This window comes from Aspergillus pseudotamarii, assembly GCF_009193445.1.
Source record: "Aspergillus pseudotamarii strain CBS 117625 unplaced genomic scaffold BDV38scaffold_5, whole genome shotgun sequence".
NCBI classification, from domain to species: Eukaryota; Fungi; Ascomycota; class Eurotiomycetes; order Eurotiales; family Aspergillaceae; genus Aspergillus; species Aspergillus pseudotamarii.
Genome location: NW_022475019.1, coordinates 336,370 through 352,048, shown reverse-complemented (window position 1 = coordinate 352,048; position 15,679 = coordinate 336,370). Strand labels below are relative to the sequence as shown.

General features: G+C 48.4%; 7 protein-coding genes across 7 annotated transcripts; 2 read left to right on the top strand and 5 right to left on the bottom strand.

The window, feature by feature from the left end:
- Positions 1 to 148: 148 nt before the first annotated feature.
- BDV38DRAFT_236068 (phosphatase PAP2 family protein) lies at positions 149 to 1,683 on the bottom strand. Its single transcript, XM_032053408.1, has 3 exons — positions 1,067 to 1,683; positions 804 to 993; positions 149 to 737 (listed from the first exon to the last, which is right to left on the bottom strand). The coding sequence occupies exons 1-3, from the start codon at positions 1,112 to 1,114 to the stop codon at positions 271 to 273; spliced, it is 705 nt and encodes a 234-aa protein (XP_031918242.1). The 5' UTR covers positions 1,115 to 1,683; the 3' UTR covers positions 149 to 270.
- Positions 1,684 to 2,547: 864 nt separating this feature from the next.
- On the top strand, positions 2,548 to 5,509 carry BDV38DRAFT_267947 (RBR-type E3 ubiquitin transferase; the record flags this gene model as incomplete). The annotated part of the gene is made up of 2 exons (XM_032056679.1): positions 2,548 to 4,287; positions 5,108 to 5,509. The coding sequence occupies 2 exons, from the start codon at positions 2,548 to 2,550 to the stop codon at positions 5,507 to 5,509; spliced, it is 2,142 nt and encodes a 713-aa protein (XP_031918241.1).
- Positions 5,510 to 6,076: 567 nt separating this feature from the next.
- BDV38DRAFT_151250 (uncharacterized protein) lies at positions 6,077 to 8,151 on the bottom strand. The gene is made up of 4 exons (XM_032051633.1): positions 7,518 to 8,151; positions 7,443 to 7,450; positions 7,329 to 7,380; positions 6,077 to 7,277 (listed from the first exon to the last, which is right to left on the bottom strand). Exons 1-4 carry the CDS (start codon positions 7,614 to 7,616, stop codon positions 6,456 to 6,458), a joined length of 981 nt encoding a protein of 326 aa, XP_031918240.1. The 5' UTR covers positions 7,617 to 8,151; the 3' UTR covers positions 6,077 to 6,455.
- BDV38DRAFT_151242 (MMtag domain-containing protein) lies at positions 7,641 to 9,132 on the top strand. Its single transcript, XM_032051632.1, has 2 exons — positions 7,641 to 8,148; positions 8,213 to 9,132. The coding sequence occupies exons 1-2, from the start codon at positions 8,108 to 8,110 to the stop codon at positions 8,967 to 8,969; spliced, it is 798 nt and encodes a 265-aa protein (XP_031918239.1). The 5' UTR covers positions 7,641 to 8,107; the 3' UTR covers positions 8,970 to 9,132.
- On the bottom strand, positions 9,090 to 11,910 carry cwh41 (mannosyl-oligosaccharide glucosidase; the record flags this gene model as incomplete). The annotated part of the gene is made up of 6 exons (XM_032056678.1): positions 9,090 to 9,338; positions 9,394 to 10,300; positions 10,350 to 10,753; positions 10,885 to 11,042; positions 11,106 to 11,585; positions 11,676 to 11,910. 6 exons carry the CDS (start codon positions 11,908 to 11,910, stop codon positions 9,090 to 9,092), a joined length of 2,433 nt encoding a protein of 810 aa, XP_031918238.1.
- An 89-nt stretch (positions 11,911 to 11,999) lies between these two features.
- BDV38DRAFT_236028 (NAD(P)/FAD-dependent oxidoreductase) lies at positions 12,000 to 13,617 on the bottom strand. The gene is made up of 2 exons (XM_032053407.1): positions 13,497 to 13,617; positions 12,000 to 13,420 (listed from the first exon to the last, which is right to left on the bottom strand). The coding sequence occupies exons 1-2, from the start codon at positions 13,534 to 13,536 to the stop codon at positions 12,228 to 12,230; spliced, it is 1,233 nt and encodes a 410-aa protein (XP_031918237.1). The 5' UTR covers positions 13,537 to 13,617; the 3' UTR covers positions 12,000 to 12,227.
- A 54-nt stretch (positions 13,618 to 13,671) lies between these two features.
- On the bottom strand, positions 13,672 to 14,934 carry BDV38DRAFT_236025 (SNUT3/LISCH7 family protein). Its single transcript, XM_032053406.1, has 2 exons — positions 14,425 to 14,934; positions 13,672 to 14,366 (listed from the first exon to the last, which is right to left on the bottom strand). Exons 1-2 carry the CDS (start codon positions 14,738 to 14,740, stop codon positions 13,972 to 13,974), a joined length of 711 nt encoding a protein of 236 aa, XP_031918236.1. The 5' UTR covers positions 14,741 to 14,934; the 3' UTR covers positions 13,672 to 13,971.
- Between the last annotated feature and the right edge of the window lie 745 nt (positions 14,935 to 15,679).

Genomic DNA, 15,679 nt, shown 5'->3' with positions numbered 1-15,679 from the left:
GACCCAGCATATTCCCATATGAGTATATGAAGGGTCTTGTAGCTTCTGAAGGTGCATATCCGAAACCCGAAATATCTGTTATCATGTGTAAGTATTACGAGAACTTTCCGATAGAATCATACCAAGGTCTTGTGACTTTTCACATGTATATGGTGTATATATATTAGCGAGAATGCTAAAGTAGATCCAAGGGCATTGCGCTCAACACGTTGTAATCCCTGTTTCAAAATCTAAGGAACGAAGTATACGTAGCTCAAGTACCTATACGGTTCAATCTGTTTTCGGAGACCGGTGATCACTACTAATATGTCCACGACGCTTCAACTTCCGCTTTGCTTCCCATTTTTGCCATCCGGCCTCGGCTAGATCTTCACTTACCACCAGATCCCGTAGTCTCAACTGCATCGATATGGTCAAATCGAGTACCCAGTCAATCCAGCCATGTGTCCGGAGGAATGCCGTGATAAGGAACCAAGCAACGGCACACCCAATACCAGCACCACAGCCTGCCAAAACCTGTTTGGGTGTATGGTAGTTCAGATATATACGACTGATGGCCACGGCACTGGCGCCAACACTCACGCCCATGGCAAGTACTATCCGTATGAGAATATGGAATGATGACTCGGCGTGCGTGGGATTATGCCGAAAGATAAGGAACAGCCCCAGATAAACGGCGAAGTAGGCGACAAATTGTGCATGGGATGATGGCATGCCGTAGCCTTTACCAAGCATTTCTGTGTCAACAGTTCCACGTCAGTGTTTGAACCCAACCAGGTCTAGTCACTTGCCACTTGACGTACGTTTCGGCCTTTCCTCTTGAATGATTCGCTTTAACACAAAGTTCAATGCTTCACAACCCATCTGGCCTGCGAACATCAATAGCACCTCCACCTCCCTTGTCGCCCAAACAAGAGTGACATAGGTCACGCATAATGCCTGGGGGACTAGGGCAAGCCAGGCCGACAAAAATGAGAGCGGGTCGTCCGGATTCTACCATAAATACACATGCCTCATCAGCTCCTCGACCACTCGAAAACGCGCGCGGAGATCAGCAAGGACTTACATAATGGACATGCGTCAAAGACAGAGATGCCAAGGGCGTGTCAGTCATGTTGATGAGAAAAAAGCGCCAACAGAGATTGTTTTATATTTTTATCTAATTCTGGAATTTTTTTTTTCTCCTTCTCTCGCTTTCCACTTCCTTAGGTGTTCTCCGGTTCTCCGTTTGAGGACCACAATAAGATAAGGTCGACTGATAACAAGATGGGAGTATTGAAGCAGCAATTAATAGGTTCAATTTATATGCGAAGAGATGAATGAACAAGCAAATATTATTGAGCGACAAACATTATGGATATAGAGATATCCAAGGAATACTCAACCCCCCAGGACAAGACTAAGTCTTGAGAATCCTGACTGTATAATAATAAGCTTGAATGTAAGCCGTGGTTAAACTAACAACAGCCCAGAACTTTCAAAGATGTCACATGCTCTTCAGGCGGGAGTCCGTGTCCCTCGCCGCTTTTGCCTCCAGGTCATGGGGGAGACGGAGTTGGATATGGTCAAAGCGGCAACGCAAAATGAGGGGGAGGGGGAAAATGGTGCCTCAGGTTGCAGAAACATCATTGTCAAATGAAATGATGAGGGCACGCAGAAAAAGCAAATAATAATAAATTTGAAAAACTTGATAGTAGCTTAGGGGGGGGGAAATCTAAAATCTAAAAATAAAAAAAAGTCTCTGACTTGCAACAAAATACAAGAAACAAAAAGGACTCGGGCAGCAAACCATGCCTGAAGTTCCTTCAAACCACATGCTTTTCTGTCGGTCAATGAGTTGTTTTGTATTGTTTTTCTCTTTTTCTCTTCTTCTCTGAAGTCACTACACTTCTTGATCTGCAACCGAGAAATCAAAAGAATTCATTAACAACTCCATCTTCTACTATCCTTCTTTTTCTCTTACCTTTAGCCAAAACATGACGCACTTCTCCTCGCACGTTCAATCCGATATCTGGTTCTGTCTTTCTGTCTCGACCAAGATACTTCTATCGCAGACCATTCATTCTGACCTTCACCACTGCCAGAATTTCAACCGCCTGACAGCTCCATTTCCTCCCTAATTACGCTGTCTATCACAATTTGTCGCAGTACCTGAAAAGTAAGAAAGGATTATGGGTCCCTCTCGCCCGGTTCTTCCATATCTTCGCCGTTGCCACAAGAATGACATCCAGCCTTTTTGCAGCTTATCACTGTAAATCAATAACTGGTGATTTACTAATCGATGGTTTAGCTGCATATTCGTCTTCTTAGCCTTTCCCTGGACTCAAGTCCTCTTTGAAGACCCAACGGCACCTTTCCCCGTCGCAGACACCCTCACCCAAAAATTCTCAAAGGCATGATAATTTTAAGCGGTACATATACCATGGTTGTGCCAGGAATATTCCATTAAGAATTCTGCCTCGCCACCTCTTATCAACCACCGCCCTAAATAGAGAACTGACTTGCACATCCACCTCTTCCTTCCTTTTGTGGCGGCTTTACCCTAATATGACTGATACCGAGTTGCTTGATGACGAACGCTCTGTCGAGCTGTCGTCTATCGCGGCCATCTACCCAGAAATCAAGATCAACCCTTCGTTTCCGTTCAAGGCATCTCTAGATATACCCGTCAATCCTTCACCACCTTTACGGATCGGTTTCGAGCAATATTCGGAGACTGAACTTCCAACAGTCCTGACTCCGCCCACATCCCTTGATGCTAGTGAAGTTGGCTTGGGCTTCGCAACCAAAACAGTTGATGGGGACGCCACGGCGAGCTCCGATGATGATGTCCATGTCCTATCGCACCTGCCCCCGCTTTGTTTGGAAATTGAATTGCCCGGTGGCTACCCATCAGAACAATCCCCCATCATCAAGCTTAGCACAGATCCTGCGTGGCTGCCCTCTTCGATCATCTCAAAGCTACTAGACGATGGGAAACGCCTCTGGGAAGAATGTGGGAGGGACCTCGTTGTATATACCTATATCGATCATCTTCAACAGTTAGCCGAGACAGCTTTTGGTATTGATGACATACCCGACGGAGAAGTTAGGCTCCCGCGAGAGCTCAAAATCGCACTGTTGGATTTCAACAATAAGGCCAAGAGAGAGGCGTTCGAGCAGGAGACTTTTGAGTGCGGAGTTTGTCTTGAGCCGAAAAAAGGGGTAAACTGCCATCGGCTTTTACTTTGTTCACATGTTTTTTGTGTGCCCTGTCTCCAGGACTTTTACAATACTTGTATCACGGAAGGCGATGTGGAAAGTGTCAAATGTCTGGCCCCGGATTGCGGCAAGGAAGGCAAGTCCGTACGAAGCCAAGAAGGGCAGCCCAAAAATCGCAAGAAGAACGAGCGGACCCTGAGCCCTAGTGAGCTACTGCAGATTCCTCTGGAGCAGGAAACCGTACAGCGTTACGTCTTTTTGAAGAGGAAGAAGAAACTTGAGGCTGATAAATCTACCATATACTGTCCTCGGCAGTGGTGTCAAGGTGCAGCTCGCTCGAAGAGGCATCCCAAGCCTATTGACCCTATGTCGGATGATCCGGATCCCTCCGATGATGAGGATGTAGGACTTGTGTTCGACCCGAATGGGGATGAAGCTCAGTTACCTCCTATGGCGGATCGGGTAGCTGTTTGCGAAGACTGCAACTATGCTTTCTGCTGTGTCTGTAAGAAAGGGTGGCATGGTGAGCTTGTACGGTGCTTCCCCCGCCGAGAAGCAGAGTTATCTGCAGAGGAAAAGGCAACAGAAGAGTATCTAAGGCTGTACACATCGGCCTGCCCAACGTGCGATGCGCCTTGTCAGAAACGCATGGGCTGCAATCATATGATCTGTTTCAAATGTGACACGCACTTTTGCTATCTCTGTTCCAGCTGGCTTTCGGAGGACAATCCTTATCGCCATTTCAACGATGGCAACAGTTCATGCTACAACAAACTTTGGGATTTAGAGGGTGGTGATGGAATTGACCCTGATGGAGCAGAAGCTCTCCACCAGATCCCAAATGAATTGCTAGATTTCGATGACAGCAGCGATGAAGAGGACCAACCTGCCTGGGATTTTGACGATGGTGATAATCACTTTAGGCGCCAAGGCCACCCTCCGCCTCCTGCTCCGGCACCACCTCGTGTCAATCAGAGAGCTGGTGGTCCAGGGCGCCGCGAAGGGGGACGCAACTTGAATGGCTTAGATGCAGCAGGCAGGGCTGCAGCGGCCGAGAGACAAGCACAGGCACGGGCAATGGCTGAGGTACGGGGCCAACCTGATGCTGAAGCAATTAGACGACCAGGCCTCCAGAGATTTTTGGAACTGGTCCAAAACGATAGAGAAGATGAATGGGATAGTGATGAACTAGATGACGATTTTTGATACATGCCCTGCATGTTTGAGAAAGGAGTCTCCTTGGGACATCTCTGTTTATGTGTCAATGCCCAACTTATGTATGATGATCACGAGGTTTTGCATCTATATCAGCGCATTCATCTATTTTCTTTGGAGCGTTTTTGTTTTATAAATGTGTTATAGTTATATATGTGACAAACTTGGATCCCCAGTGATGTACACGGTCGGTATGCTATTTTGAACCTACAAATACTAACAGCCTCGAAATTCAGCAAACCATATATTTGAATACAATACTGACGTAGTGGACCACCATCCAATCCGTTTCGGTGAATGTGCTCAGACAACAAGGTATCCATCTTCATCACTTTCATCGTCCGCTGTGCCTGTGGGGGACCAGTTGTACCAGAATTCGTAACTCATGACAGTATGGTCCGCAAAGAGAAGCAACAAACGATAGCGCCGAGATGGATTCCAACCACGCCAACGCTCCTCCGGTTGATAGGCACGAGTAGCCCTGGCATGGTACTCCGGCAGAGTTGGAAAGGTCCGCTGCTCTTGTTCTGGAAGGGTATTAACATTGCTGCTGAACGTCGGCGTGGACTCTCTGGAGACTCCAGTACCAGACACTTCAGAAGGGGTATGTAGGTCATCGCTCGAAATATTGGATGATTTGGAGTTGCTTTGCAAAGGCGGGTCAAGTTCGTCATTGGTGGTTGGCTTATAGTGGAATTTCAGGCCATCCTCGTTGGCATCGTGGGGAATGTTAGGCACGTCAGGAGGCATCTCAAACCCTTGCATTGGACTGACGCTCATGCCTAGGAGAGGGATCAGAGGTCGGTCGCCGTACTTTTCCTGGCTCTCGAATGGAACGATCCAGTCGACTCTGAATGACAGGCCATTGGCTTCGGACTCGGTAAGGGTAATCACTGCGGCACGGCCTTTTTGCGAGGCGGCCACTACGATTCCATGTTCGGGGATATATTTAACCATATTGAAGCGGTCGCATGCGTCTCGGAGCGATCCAACAACGTGGGTAAATTGTTGCCGAAGGGGTGTGCCACAGAAAACAGTTGCGCGAGAGGCAAGTGGGTTAGGGATGAGACGGATATCTGTTTGGGAGAAGTGAAGGATCGGGAAGTTTGCATGTGTTGGAGCTGGAGTCGATGAAAAATCTATTAGTGACTCCCTATGTCCATAGATACTAGGATCACTGGGAAAGGCACCGCGTGACATACGGTTAAAGACTTGGTAAGCAACTGCTTCGGAAGTCGATGTATCATTGCCCTCTGAAGCATCATCGTCTGCGTCATCCATTTCGATGTCCTCAAAAGGGCTGACCTCTTCTATCGAGTAGTCATCAAAGTATTCTTCGGCCCCGGGGATATCGCCACCTAGAGCTTCCAGAAGCGCCACCTGAAGAAATTCAGGCGTTGTCAATGGGCCGTGAAACGAGGCATTATCGGTCTGAAGTGCTGTGTCATCCACTCGACGGAAGGCCCCATTATCACCCTGGATTTCGCCCTCTTGGCTAGAATCTTGCTGGGGCCCTGTATATGACTCCCCATCAGAACTTGCATTCGAGCTCAAATTATCTTCGAACACAGAGCCGTCAACAGCACGGTGGCTAAATGCATCGGCGGAGTCTGAAGGCCGAAGGGTTCTGACATCCTGGGTGTCGCTGGGTTCTGGAGCTTCATCTGCACGTTGACATTCCGCAAATAAACCATCGTGCACGGCACGACTGGTAGACTGGCGGGCACTACTTTCTCTATTAATGCAGCAATCTGGCTCAAATATGTCAGGTAAGATCGATTGTTCTGGTTCAGCCTTAACCGCAGGAGGGAAATAATTGTAGAGTCGAGACGCGTTAGGCACTCGGCTGCTCAACTTGGTCAGGTCCAGGACCGGTCGACCATTCTCTAAACGACGGTGAGGATGACCACCGCACGCATCCTTCGTCGATTTGAGTAGATGAAAAGTACGTGGGTCAAGGGCTATGGCTGACCAACCACGCTCTTTACTACCTTGTCCGTCAGTGAAAGCTTATCAGAGACAATGTTCCAAGACAGGCCTTACTCATGATTGAATGTTTCTGGGAAGTATTTGAAAGAAGAATCGCCGAAGTGGTACACGTTAAATGGGCCAGGGCCCTCCCAGGTTTTCCAGACAAAAACCTGATTTTCGATATCTGTACTGACCATCCATGTTCCATTTGGGTCAAGATCACAATTCAGAAATGAGACAGATGGTATGTTGGTAAAGTGTCCGGTAAAAGTTAAGCGCATGTTCCGTTTTCGGTGCTTCGCAGGCATCAAATGTCGTAGCTGTTTGAACTCCTCATCACTCTTTATTTCCAGCCAAGTCTGGCCGTAATCAGTGAGATCCTCCTCCTCCCCTAAACCCTGGCATGTGTCGTTGCCTTTGCCAGAAGCAGAATTCACAAGTGCAAATGCAAAAACAGTGACAAGGCCTGTGTTTGCGGTCACTGCAATCAGGCGGGAGAACTTGTGTATGGCTAGCCCCCAGGCGCTGGCTTCGACATATTCGACAAAGAAAGGATCCACTTGGGAGCCATCGAAAGGGCGGTGCTCCTTACGTTCTGCAGCCCGCTTTAAAGCCGAGAAGATAGCCTCAACACGATAGCCGCAGACATTGCCCGAATCAGTGACCAGCAGAAGGACCTCATCGCGCCCCAGATCATCCACAAGGATATTATTGATGGCGTGAGGCATATGTGGTGATATATACCCGCTGCTATAGGGGTCCTTCATGACAGGAGTTATTATCATTTCAGGCCTGGATCCCAGGGTCTGAAACGACCCAGCTGGCTCCCAGACATAGATTTGATGGGTATAGGCCACAAACAGAAGATTACGACGTTGAGAAAGAGCAGCCTTCAGGCATGTCAGTAAAAGTCATCATACAGAAGTGATGCTGCAGTATACCAGATTATTCCGCCATGCTGCGCCTTGCGGAGGAAACGAGTCTGGCGCTCTGCTGTGTCGCGCAACGCCTCAGTCAGTACTACATGACTGCAGGAACAATGATAGGATACTTACGAAGAGAACTAGTCGAACTGTCAGCTGAAGCATGCCCAGGAGGAAGCAAATCTAGTGACTCATAAATCAACGTACTCTTTTTGCCCCTTTCTCGACGTTCAAAGCTCTAAGATGTAGGCCTTCTCTGGCGCGGGTTTTCCGGCCTGGGGGCCCATCGTCAATATTAAATTCCATTCTTACTATTCGCTTCCACCTGAGAAGGTGGTATGGAGAAGAACCAGTCCAAATCAACTATCAGTAATATAATAGGCTATGATTCACAGGTGAAAATATAAAGTGAAGGTGGTGAAGGCGGAAGGATATGCTCATTAGAAAAGCACGAGGGGTATATTTAATTTAATGTATCAGATTCAAGTGTGACATCACATGAAGTTTGAGGCCTATCACTTTGTAGACCATTTAGCATCTTTGTGCTGAATACCCATGGGGAGGAAGAGACAGGATGTGCTCACAGTCTCCCTGGTCTACTATTGAGTCCTCTGTCCGAATATGAATCTTATGGTTCGATGAAGTCAGCCAACCCTGTTGATCTGCCTCAGGCTGTAGCGTGCACGTGCCACATCGATGGTGAAACTCTCTTATCAGACATAAATCCTACTAAATAACAATCTATCGCAACACCCTTTCCGGTTTCATATGAACAAGAACAACTCCTCAAGGAATCTATGATGGATCTCGTCGCAAGCATCCGCAAAGAAGGTAGCCGGTAAGCTGCACATTCCTATATCATCCGTTCTTATGTCCGCTAGCTAACCTTACTGTTGCTCTAGCGGCGGTCGCGGCGACTTTAAATGGTCCGATGTCAAAGACTCTTCGCACCGTGAGAACTATCTTGGCCATTCTGTGATGGCCCCTGTTGGCCGCTGGCAACAGGGTCGCGACTTGATGTGGTACACAAGGGCAGACGATAGTGAAGAAGATAGGATTAGAAAAGAACGCGAAGAGAAACAACGTGTCAAGGAAGCTGAAGAAGAAGCCATGGCCCGAGCTTTGGGTCTGCCAGTTCCGGAGAAGCGCGCTAGTTCTAACGCCAATCTTACGCCATTGGGCGATAAAGACGTCCAGAAAGCAGTCCGGGATACGACCGCGGGAGAAGACCTAGCGATCGACGAAGCGGGCAAAGGAATCGGGTACGGATCTTTTCGTGGGGGCGCTGCCTCTCTGTCCGGCACTGTTGAGGATGATAAACTTGAGCCTGTCGGACTGGATCCCCACTCTGCAGACAAGCGGAGGCAGGGCAGTGATCGTAGCAGGAATCCAGCGAAAGACAAGAGGCGAGATCGTTTGAGTGATAGAAACAGAGACAGAGATAGGGAACACAGACACCGTAGGCATCGTGATGAGCGCGAACATCGTCACAGGAGTCATCGGCATAGGTCTCGGTCTCGGTCGCGAGATCGCCGAAGGAGGCGATCGCACTCACGGTCAAGAAGCAGAGACAGAAGGGGTAACGACGAAGACAGGAGACGCCGAGACGACCATCGTCATACCCGGGATAGAGATTCAGACTACCATCGTCGGCGTTGAGTTCAGTCTTCGGAAATTTGCTTTGTCTACATACGGAGTTGGGGCGTTCGTGGAGAAACGATAGTGTACAAGTAGTATTCCCTAACCTAACGCGTGCGCTACGCAGCGACTGTTGCTGTTCTATAGCTCATCATGCCCCTTGCTCTCAGTCGCAGGAAGATCGGGCATCGACATCATTTTCACCACCATACTAGTCCACCCAGTGAAATGCTGCGTCCGCTGTCCCTTGCCTGTTTCTGGGTTATACTGTTCCCAAGCAAACCCGGTCGTCTTCCATTCCTTGAAAACATTCTCAACTACGTTCTTCCGCAGCTTGGAGTACATTTCACGGGCCTGTTCTTGATGTGGACCAGGAGTGATCGCGATGTCCTAGGGTGGAACCGTTAGTTCTAATATGTGGTTCGTAAAGCTTTGGGCTACTCACATAAAGGTTCTTAAACACCAGATAATTGATGTTGATCCACACAGGGCTCCTCCAATAATTCTCAGCAGTCCCATAGGACTCATCCTTCTTACTTAAACTGCGAATGCCAAAATCGCTCCAGAGCTCTTCTGGGTCGCTGATCAAGTCCAGGATGGCTTTTAGCCGAGGGCTACCCGAGCTCACCATGCCAGTGAGGAAGGGGAATATGGAGATGTATCCCTTGTGACAGACATGAACGCTTTCCTCATACTCGTCAATAGTCGCATCACAGTATGTTTGCGCCTGTTCGTTCCAGTGGAGGTCGTCGACATTCCGTTCAATGGCAGTTTCATAGTATCTGAACTCTTCAGCGTCTTCAGTCTCCCCCAGTCTTTCAGCAATTCGTCGGAGAGAGCGAGTCATCATCCCCATCCAACTGATCAAATCCACGTGTAGCTCACCGGGGTGTGGGGGCTGTGCTCGAGGATAATCGTCCAACCCAGATGTTAGGACGTGCTGGACAGACCGGCCCCGCCAGCGGTACGCCTCCTTGGTGGAAAAGGCCTCTCGGTCGTAGGACTTAATGTCACCCCGCTGAGTGTTTCTATACCAGAAATAATGTCTCTTCAGGAGCGGGTAAATTGAACGGATATAAGCTTCACCCAACTCCGGCTGTTGCACAAAGGCAGAACGGAGACGCTCTGCGATATCTCCAGGAGATTGTTGGACAGAGACATTCTTGTTGGCATCTAATTTATCGAGGAACGCTTCCAGAACAATGAAAAGGGTTGGAGGGTTAGCGTAGTGAGGGTACTGGACGGTAAACTCGGGTGGAACTTTGCTGCGCGCCTCAGCGCCCAGGATTTGCTCCCGAGCAATCCACCCATCCTCGTCCATTAAGCTTAACCAACTCTTTACGATTTCAAGCCTGGAAAATGTCAGTATTTCGATGACGATAGGATTACCGGCTAACAAACGCAAGATCTGTATCCCATTCGACGACCGGAATCAGGTGAAAACCCTCATCCCAGAGAAAGCCTCTGGGGAAGAAAGGTCGAGAGGGAACACAAGTAAAGAGATCCTTTGGACCTTCAAGGACAGGTTGAGCCCGAGCCCTTGCTTCCGCCGTTTCTTCCCAGAAACCTTCATTCTCCTCATCGTACTCGGGCGCCGCGGAACGGTCAACAATGTCAGTACCGTGGAAGTAGCCTATGCCACCAACGAGATTGGAAAGCATTGATTTGGAGAATTCGGTATATTTGTCGGAAATAAAGGGTGACTGCGGGGGAAGTATCTTGTCGAAGCGCTCAGCAAAAGCTATCGAAGCACTTGTAATTTCTTGGGTAAGAAGGTCGGCTGTAAAGTATATGATTAGCTTCAACTTTCACAGCAGTGATCCAAGGGAAAGGCACTATACATGTCACAGGCTCAGGCGAGGACCCAGAAGAGAATAGGATATCGAACTGGGATCTGTAAGCAGACTATTTGCAAACCAAGAGATCTCCCATTTACCTCAAAGGCACCTTTGAAAACCTTCTGCACAAGCTGAACATTACCATCACCTGGCGTATTCTTGATGGTGAAGACTTGCGATGGGGGAGGAGGGTTTTCCGCTCCATACTTTTCGATGGTTTCGCTTACACCCTCCTTCATCTGCGAAAACAGAATCACTAGACGAGAGATCAGCTCTGGATCGGACTAATAGATGCTTGCAAAAGATTGTGAAAACGTACCTTTCGTCTGCCAGGTGTGCTCCGGGGGTATTGTCAAACTGGACACCAAGGTACGGTCCAGTGGTTTGTCTTCGTAGCTTGGATGTTCATGTTCCGGGTACTCGTTGGTGCTAGGGCCCTCAGTCACATCAATTGTGAAGTCCCCAAGATCAGAGGTATAACCAGCCAGCTTCACGTCTCCCTCAAAACCACGCGAGTCGTCAGACTGGGTGTGAAGGCCCAGGTTACCAAGCCCCTCCAGAGCACTGTAGAAGACGACTGTTGTAGGCTGATCCGGGAGTGCATCATCCCGAGGGACACCTTTTACTCGGGCAGCCCAGCTGCCTCCATGCTGTCCACCGTGGACCTTGATAAAATCAATTGTCAGATCCAGGGAGTTCCCAGCGTCGTGGATTGTTTGGCGCCCGCCCTTCCGAATATCGTATTCGTCCCATCCATAACCCGCCATGCCTTCATTCTGTTCGCAGGTGTGTCTGAAGTCTTGAAGCGGGCCAGGGTTAGTGGGACTATCAACAGAAGGGAATGAACGTAGCTAATGGTGAATGAAGGACAACTGTTGGGGACACATACTAGACTGAGCCGTGGCGTAATCATCTACTTTCGCCCACATCAACCCTGCGGACAGACTGTTTGGAATCCGAGGGGCAACCCCAAAGTAGAGGTTAGGCTTATAAGGACCCCATAATAGCGATTGATTGTTGGCTCGCGCAGCCTCCTTAGCTAGAATCGATACGTCATTATCTATGGACGCCGCAACCACATAGAATAATGATGTTGAAAGAGTGAATAGTTTGGAAAGATGCATTGTCCATATAGAAAGCATCAACAATTAAACGATAGCCCACACAATTGGAGGCGTGAACATAGAGAATGGTTATGTCACGGCGGAGGTTGATGTTACTATCTATTATCTGGCATTTCACTAGTGGAGGGAGAGCTCCCCTGTCATTTATTTACCCGCGCGGTATTTTTAGCTCCGCTCCGCACCTTACGTGGCAGAGCATATTTAACCTTGAAGACCACACATACTAGAGATTAACCCGAGGAAATGCGTATACGTCAAAGACAAAGTCCCTTTACAAAGGAATAATCTAATTGGAATCCTCTATACAATCCTTTAGTCTAGAGATAGTTCCTCGGATCAAGCGACCCGATCTTCGCGCTCTTGGCTGCGCCATCGAATACAAACTCGCTGATGAGCTTTCCTGTGCCTGGCGCATTCTGGATGCCCCAGCAAGTGTGTCCAGCCGCAAGGTACAGTCCTTTGGTTCCAGCATGGCCTACCAATGGCCCACCACGTGCAGCAGTCACGTTAGGCAAGTAGCACGCTTGACGCGCACAGACTTGTCCATCACGTAGCTCATCAGAGACGCTTCCCACCTGGTTGATGATATCCTGGCACCGTTCTTGGTCTACCTCAACGTCTGCGGTTGTCTTCGGGAGGGGAACAGTATGATCACCCTCTCCACAACAATAGACTGTATCGTCAGGGCGAGCATAGATCTCTGGCGAGGCGACCGTTGGACGTGAGGACTTTGACGGGTCAAAATTGGCCGGTATCTCTATATTAGTGAAAAGGGTATATCCACTGACTGGCCTCGTTGGCCGGATCACGACGCTATGGGCACGTGTTGCTGATATCGGGGCATCCGGCAGGACCGATCTCGTCCACGGACCGGCAGCGATAACAACATCGGTTGCAGGGATTGTCTGTGATTCGCCGTTCTCCTTACTTGCGTATGTGACTGACTTGACAGAATCCCCAGAGTAATTGATACTTGTGACTGACCCAAGCGTAACCTTTGCGCCTTTCTCTTCGGCGAGCTTTGCGATGGACGTAGTGAAGAGATAAGGATGGACTTGAGCGGTCTCCCCCGGATCACTCATGCTTTCGTAGCCTCTGACACCCTCTGGCTCAAGCCAGTCAAGATCACTGGGCACCCTTGCGGTTTTCAATTTACTCAGTGCAGTCGCACTCCGTTTTTGTAGGGACACTGGGCTCCCACCCTCTCCTTCGCCCGCCTTTCTCTTCTCGCTGAGCGGGCGACCTCTGGCGATAAGCTGACCACAGTTCACCTCTCTATATCCCCATTTTTCTTTCCCACTGTGCTCCTTAGCTAGCTCCGCGTGCAATTTGTAGCTCAATGGTACAATGTTGTCTGGGTATGCCCATAATGCTAAAAGACCGCCTGCTTTGCCCGAAGCCCCTCCTGCAATCTCTGTTGCCTCTATGAGGGTCACTGAGTGTCGGGAAGGATCAAAAGAAGCATGTCTTGTCAAATAATACGCTGAACAACATCCGATGATACCACCACCTTGGACGTAGTTGTTAGTCTCTGGTGTGTATGGGTCGTGCGGGGTAAGTCTCAGTAAACTAAAGTCGATTCATACCAACGATAACAATATCCCGACGTTCGTTTGGGGCTGCCATTTTGCAGTACGATGCGATCCTAAAGCCTAAAGCCCTTAAAGGGGCCACTGTTGTTGTTGGGGGGGTTTGGGGTAAGAAGACGTTAACGAGTTTTGGAACGGGTTGGGGATATCAAGCAATACCTATTATACAAACGCGTACGTCACTACAAGTCATGTGCCCGGGCAGGCTAATGCCGAACATTAGCATACATAGTTAAAGGTAGTTGTGTCATCTCGTTGGCACTACTTCTTTGGTTTGTGCAAGGACAAAAAAAACAAAACCTTGCGCGAGTGGAACGTGCAATAGAAAGTAAACCTTACTCCGACAATGCATATGGCTATAGTCAAAACCCTAGCTAAAATTGGTCCCGCCTTAACAGATACGAAAGAAGAGCAGAAAGAAAAAAGGAGAAAAGGGTCGAGTAGTAACGGATAAAGGTAATTGATCCATCCTTCATCTCGAAGGACTGAGTGGTCGGTTGAATCCTCCTATACGGTTCATATACTGTCTGTATTCCGTCTTCTTCTCCATTCGCACCCCGTAGACATCATTTCCAGGTACCTTGGTATTCTTCGTGCTTCTGAAATTGGTGAATCCCATGCTTCGACGCATCATTTCTTCCAAATCGCCTTCCCCAGCATCCTCGATGTCCATATCCATTTCGTCTTTGTACCGATTTGGGGTCCTCAAGTCAGAGGCACCATTCGGCTGTGTTCGGTGGTCTTTGCGATCATTCCTGCGGTCTCCCCTGGGTCCCCGAAGAGGTGGTGTCCTGGATCTATCCCTGTTTCCGTTTCGAAGAGGGGAGCGGGAACGGTCATGGTATCTTTCCATTTTTGAAGGGTACCCTACAAGATTCGAATATCAGCGCTTGATCCAAGCAGATAATCGTACCACATAGCATACCTCGCTTATCATAGTATCTGTCGCGGCTAACGCTTCTCTCTCTGTCTCTCCTGTCGCGATCCCGATCGCGGTCTCGGCGGTCCCTAGACCTACTCCTATCGCGCCTCCTGTCCCTTCGATCTCTTGAGCGGGAACGGTATCTTCGATCATCGCGCGGTCCCTCTCGTCGCCCATCATCCTTTAAGTTTGTTTCACGTCTAGGACTCCTATTATACTCTGAGTCTGGTTCAGGAGAACGCGTCGGCCGGTGGCCATCCATATCCCACATTGTCGAGCTATCAACCCGTCGGGCTCGCTTTGCGGGCGGTTCGGCCATCCTGGGAACAAGGTGCTATCTAGTCAAATAATCTGAAGATGCGATCGACCAAGAATAAGTTAGAATAGTAGAGTTGCTGTCTCTGTAAAACACCCAGCTAAGAGGTTGACCTGGCAAAGTCGAAATAAACGTGACAGATCTTAATAAGATGTTAATTATTTCATCAATATTTGTTTAAAATGGGTATCAAACGCTTAGAAGACGATAGTGCTGAAGGTTGGCGTTGCACCCGGATTGAAATTGAGACCGTGAAGATATTACGGTTGCCGAGGTATGCCAGTTGCGCGGTCGGCCCCAATCAAGTAAAATTTAATTCCCAATAATCCTGAAACAAAGCCATATCAAAGAGGAGTAAAACTAAGCATCAGTGACCATATGCCAATCTTTACGCATACCACCTTATTTCTATCAGCCTTAAGATGTGCTCACAATAGTATCACTCTTCTTTTTGTAGTATCAACTTTTTGCTTTATACTCGTGGCCCGTCTTGATGACGGGAGAACGTAGGGTCATTTTGTAATGTGAACAATTTTGAGCTTAAAGCAAATGTTAACAGTCGGCCCGCCAAAATAGAAGCATGAATTATCGATCGCTATTATATCTACCTCTATTTTCTATCAATGTGAGTGATACAATAGTTTTACACAATCTCTCTCCCAGAATACGAGCTATAGCATTCCAGACACTTGTCAAACAATCCTCTGGCATTTGTTCAATGACATAGGAGGAAATATTAGTAACTTCCCAGTACAGGTCTACAAGGGCAAGTAATACAGACTTAGCCAAAGGAGAAAAGTAAAAGTTATGAAGAGCATGGTAGGTTACTGCGCTCTAAGCAAGAAGATAGAGGTAATATATATTTCTTTTTTTTTTCTATCTTCGTCCCTCGCTCCATATAGCCCTGACCTAATACCCCACGCCCATGCGCGATGGGAACAT

Excerpts from the sequence above, each read along its gene's own strand:
- BDV38DRAFT_236028 (XM_032053407.1), bottom strand. The coding sequence starts at position 13,536 with ATGGCAGCCCCAAACGAACGTCGGGATATTGTTATCGTTG. Across the intron at positions 13,421-13,496 it reads TCGGGATATTGTTATCGTTG|GTGGTGGTATCATCGGATGT; the intron begins GTATGAATCGAC and ends ACTACGTCCAAG.
- BDV38DRAFT_236068 (XM_032053408.1), bottom strand. The coding sequence starts at position 1,114 with ATGACTGACACGCCCTTGGCATCTCTGTCTTTGACGCATGTCCATTAT. Across the intron at positions 994-1,066 it reads CTTTGACGCATGTCCATTAT|AATCCGGACGACCCGCTCTC; the intron begins GTAAGTCCTTGC and ends TATTTATGGTAG. Across the intron at positions 738-803 it reads TCAAGAGGAAAGGCCGAAAC|AAATGCTTGGTAAAGGCTAC; the intron begins GTACGTCAAGTG and ends CTGTTGACACAG.
- BDV38DRAFT_151242 (XM_032051632.1), top strand. The coding sequence starts at position 8,108 with ATGATGGATCTCGTCGCAAGCATCCGCAAAGAAGGTAGCCG. Across the intron at positions 8,149-8,212 it reads ATCCGCAAAGAAGGTAGCCG|CGGCGGTCGCGGCGACTTTA; the intron begins GTAAGCTGCACA and ends CTGTTGCTCTAG.
- BDV38DRAFT_236025 (XM_032053406.1), bottom strand. The coding sequence starts at position 14,740 with ATGGCCGAACCGCCCGCAAAGCGAGCCCGACGGGTTGATAGCTCGACA. Across the intron at positions 14,367-14,424 it reads CAGATACTATGATAAGCGAG|GGTACCCTTCAAAAATGGAA; the intron begins GTATGCTATGTG and ends CGAATCTTGTAG.
- BDV38DRAFT_151250 (XM_032051633.1), bottom strand. The coding sequence starts at position 7,616 with ATGGAATTTAATATTGACGATGGGCCCCCAGGCCGGAAAACCCGCGCC. Across the intron at positions 7,278-7,328 it reads CAGCATGGCGGAATAATCTG|GCTGCTCTTTCTCAACGTCG; the intron begins GTATACTGCAGC and ends ACATGCCTGAAG.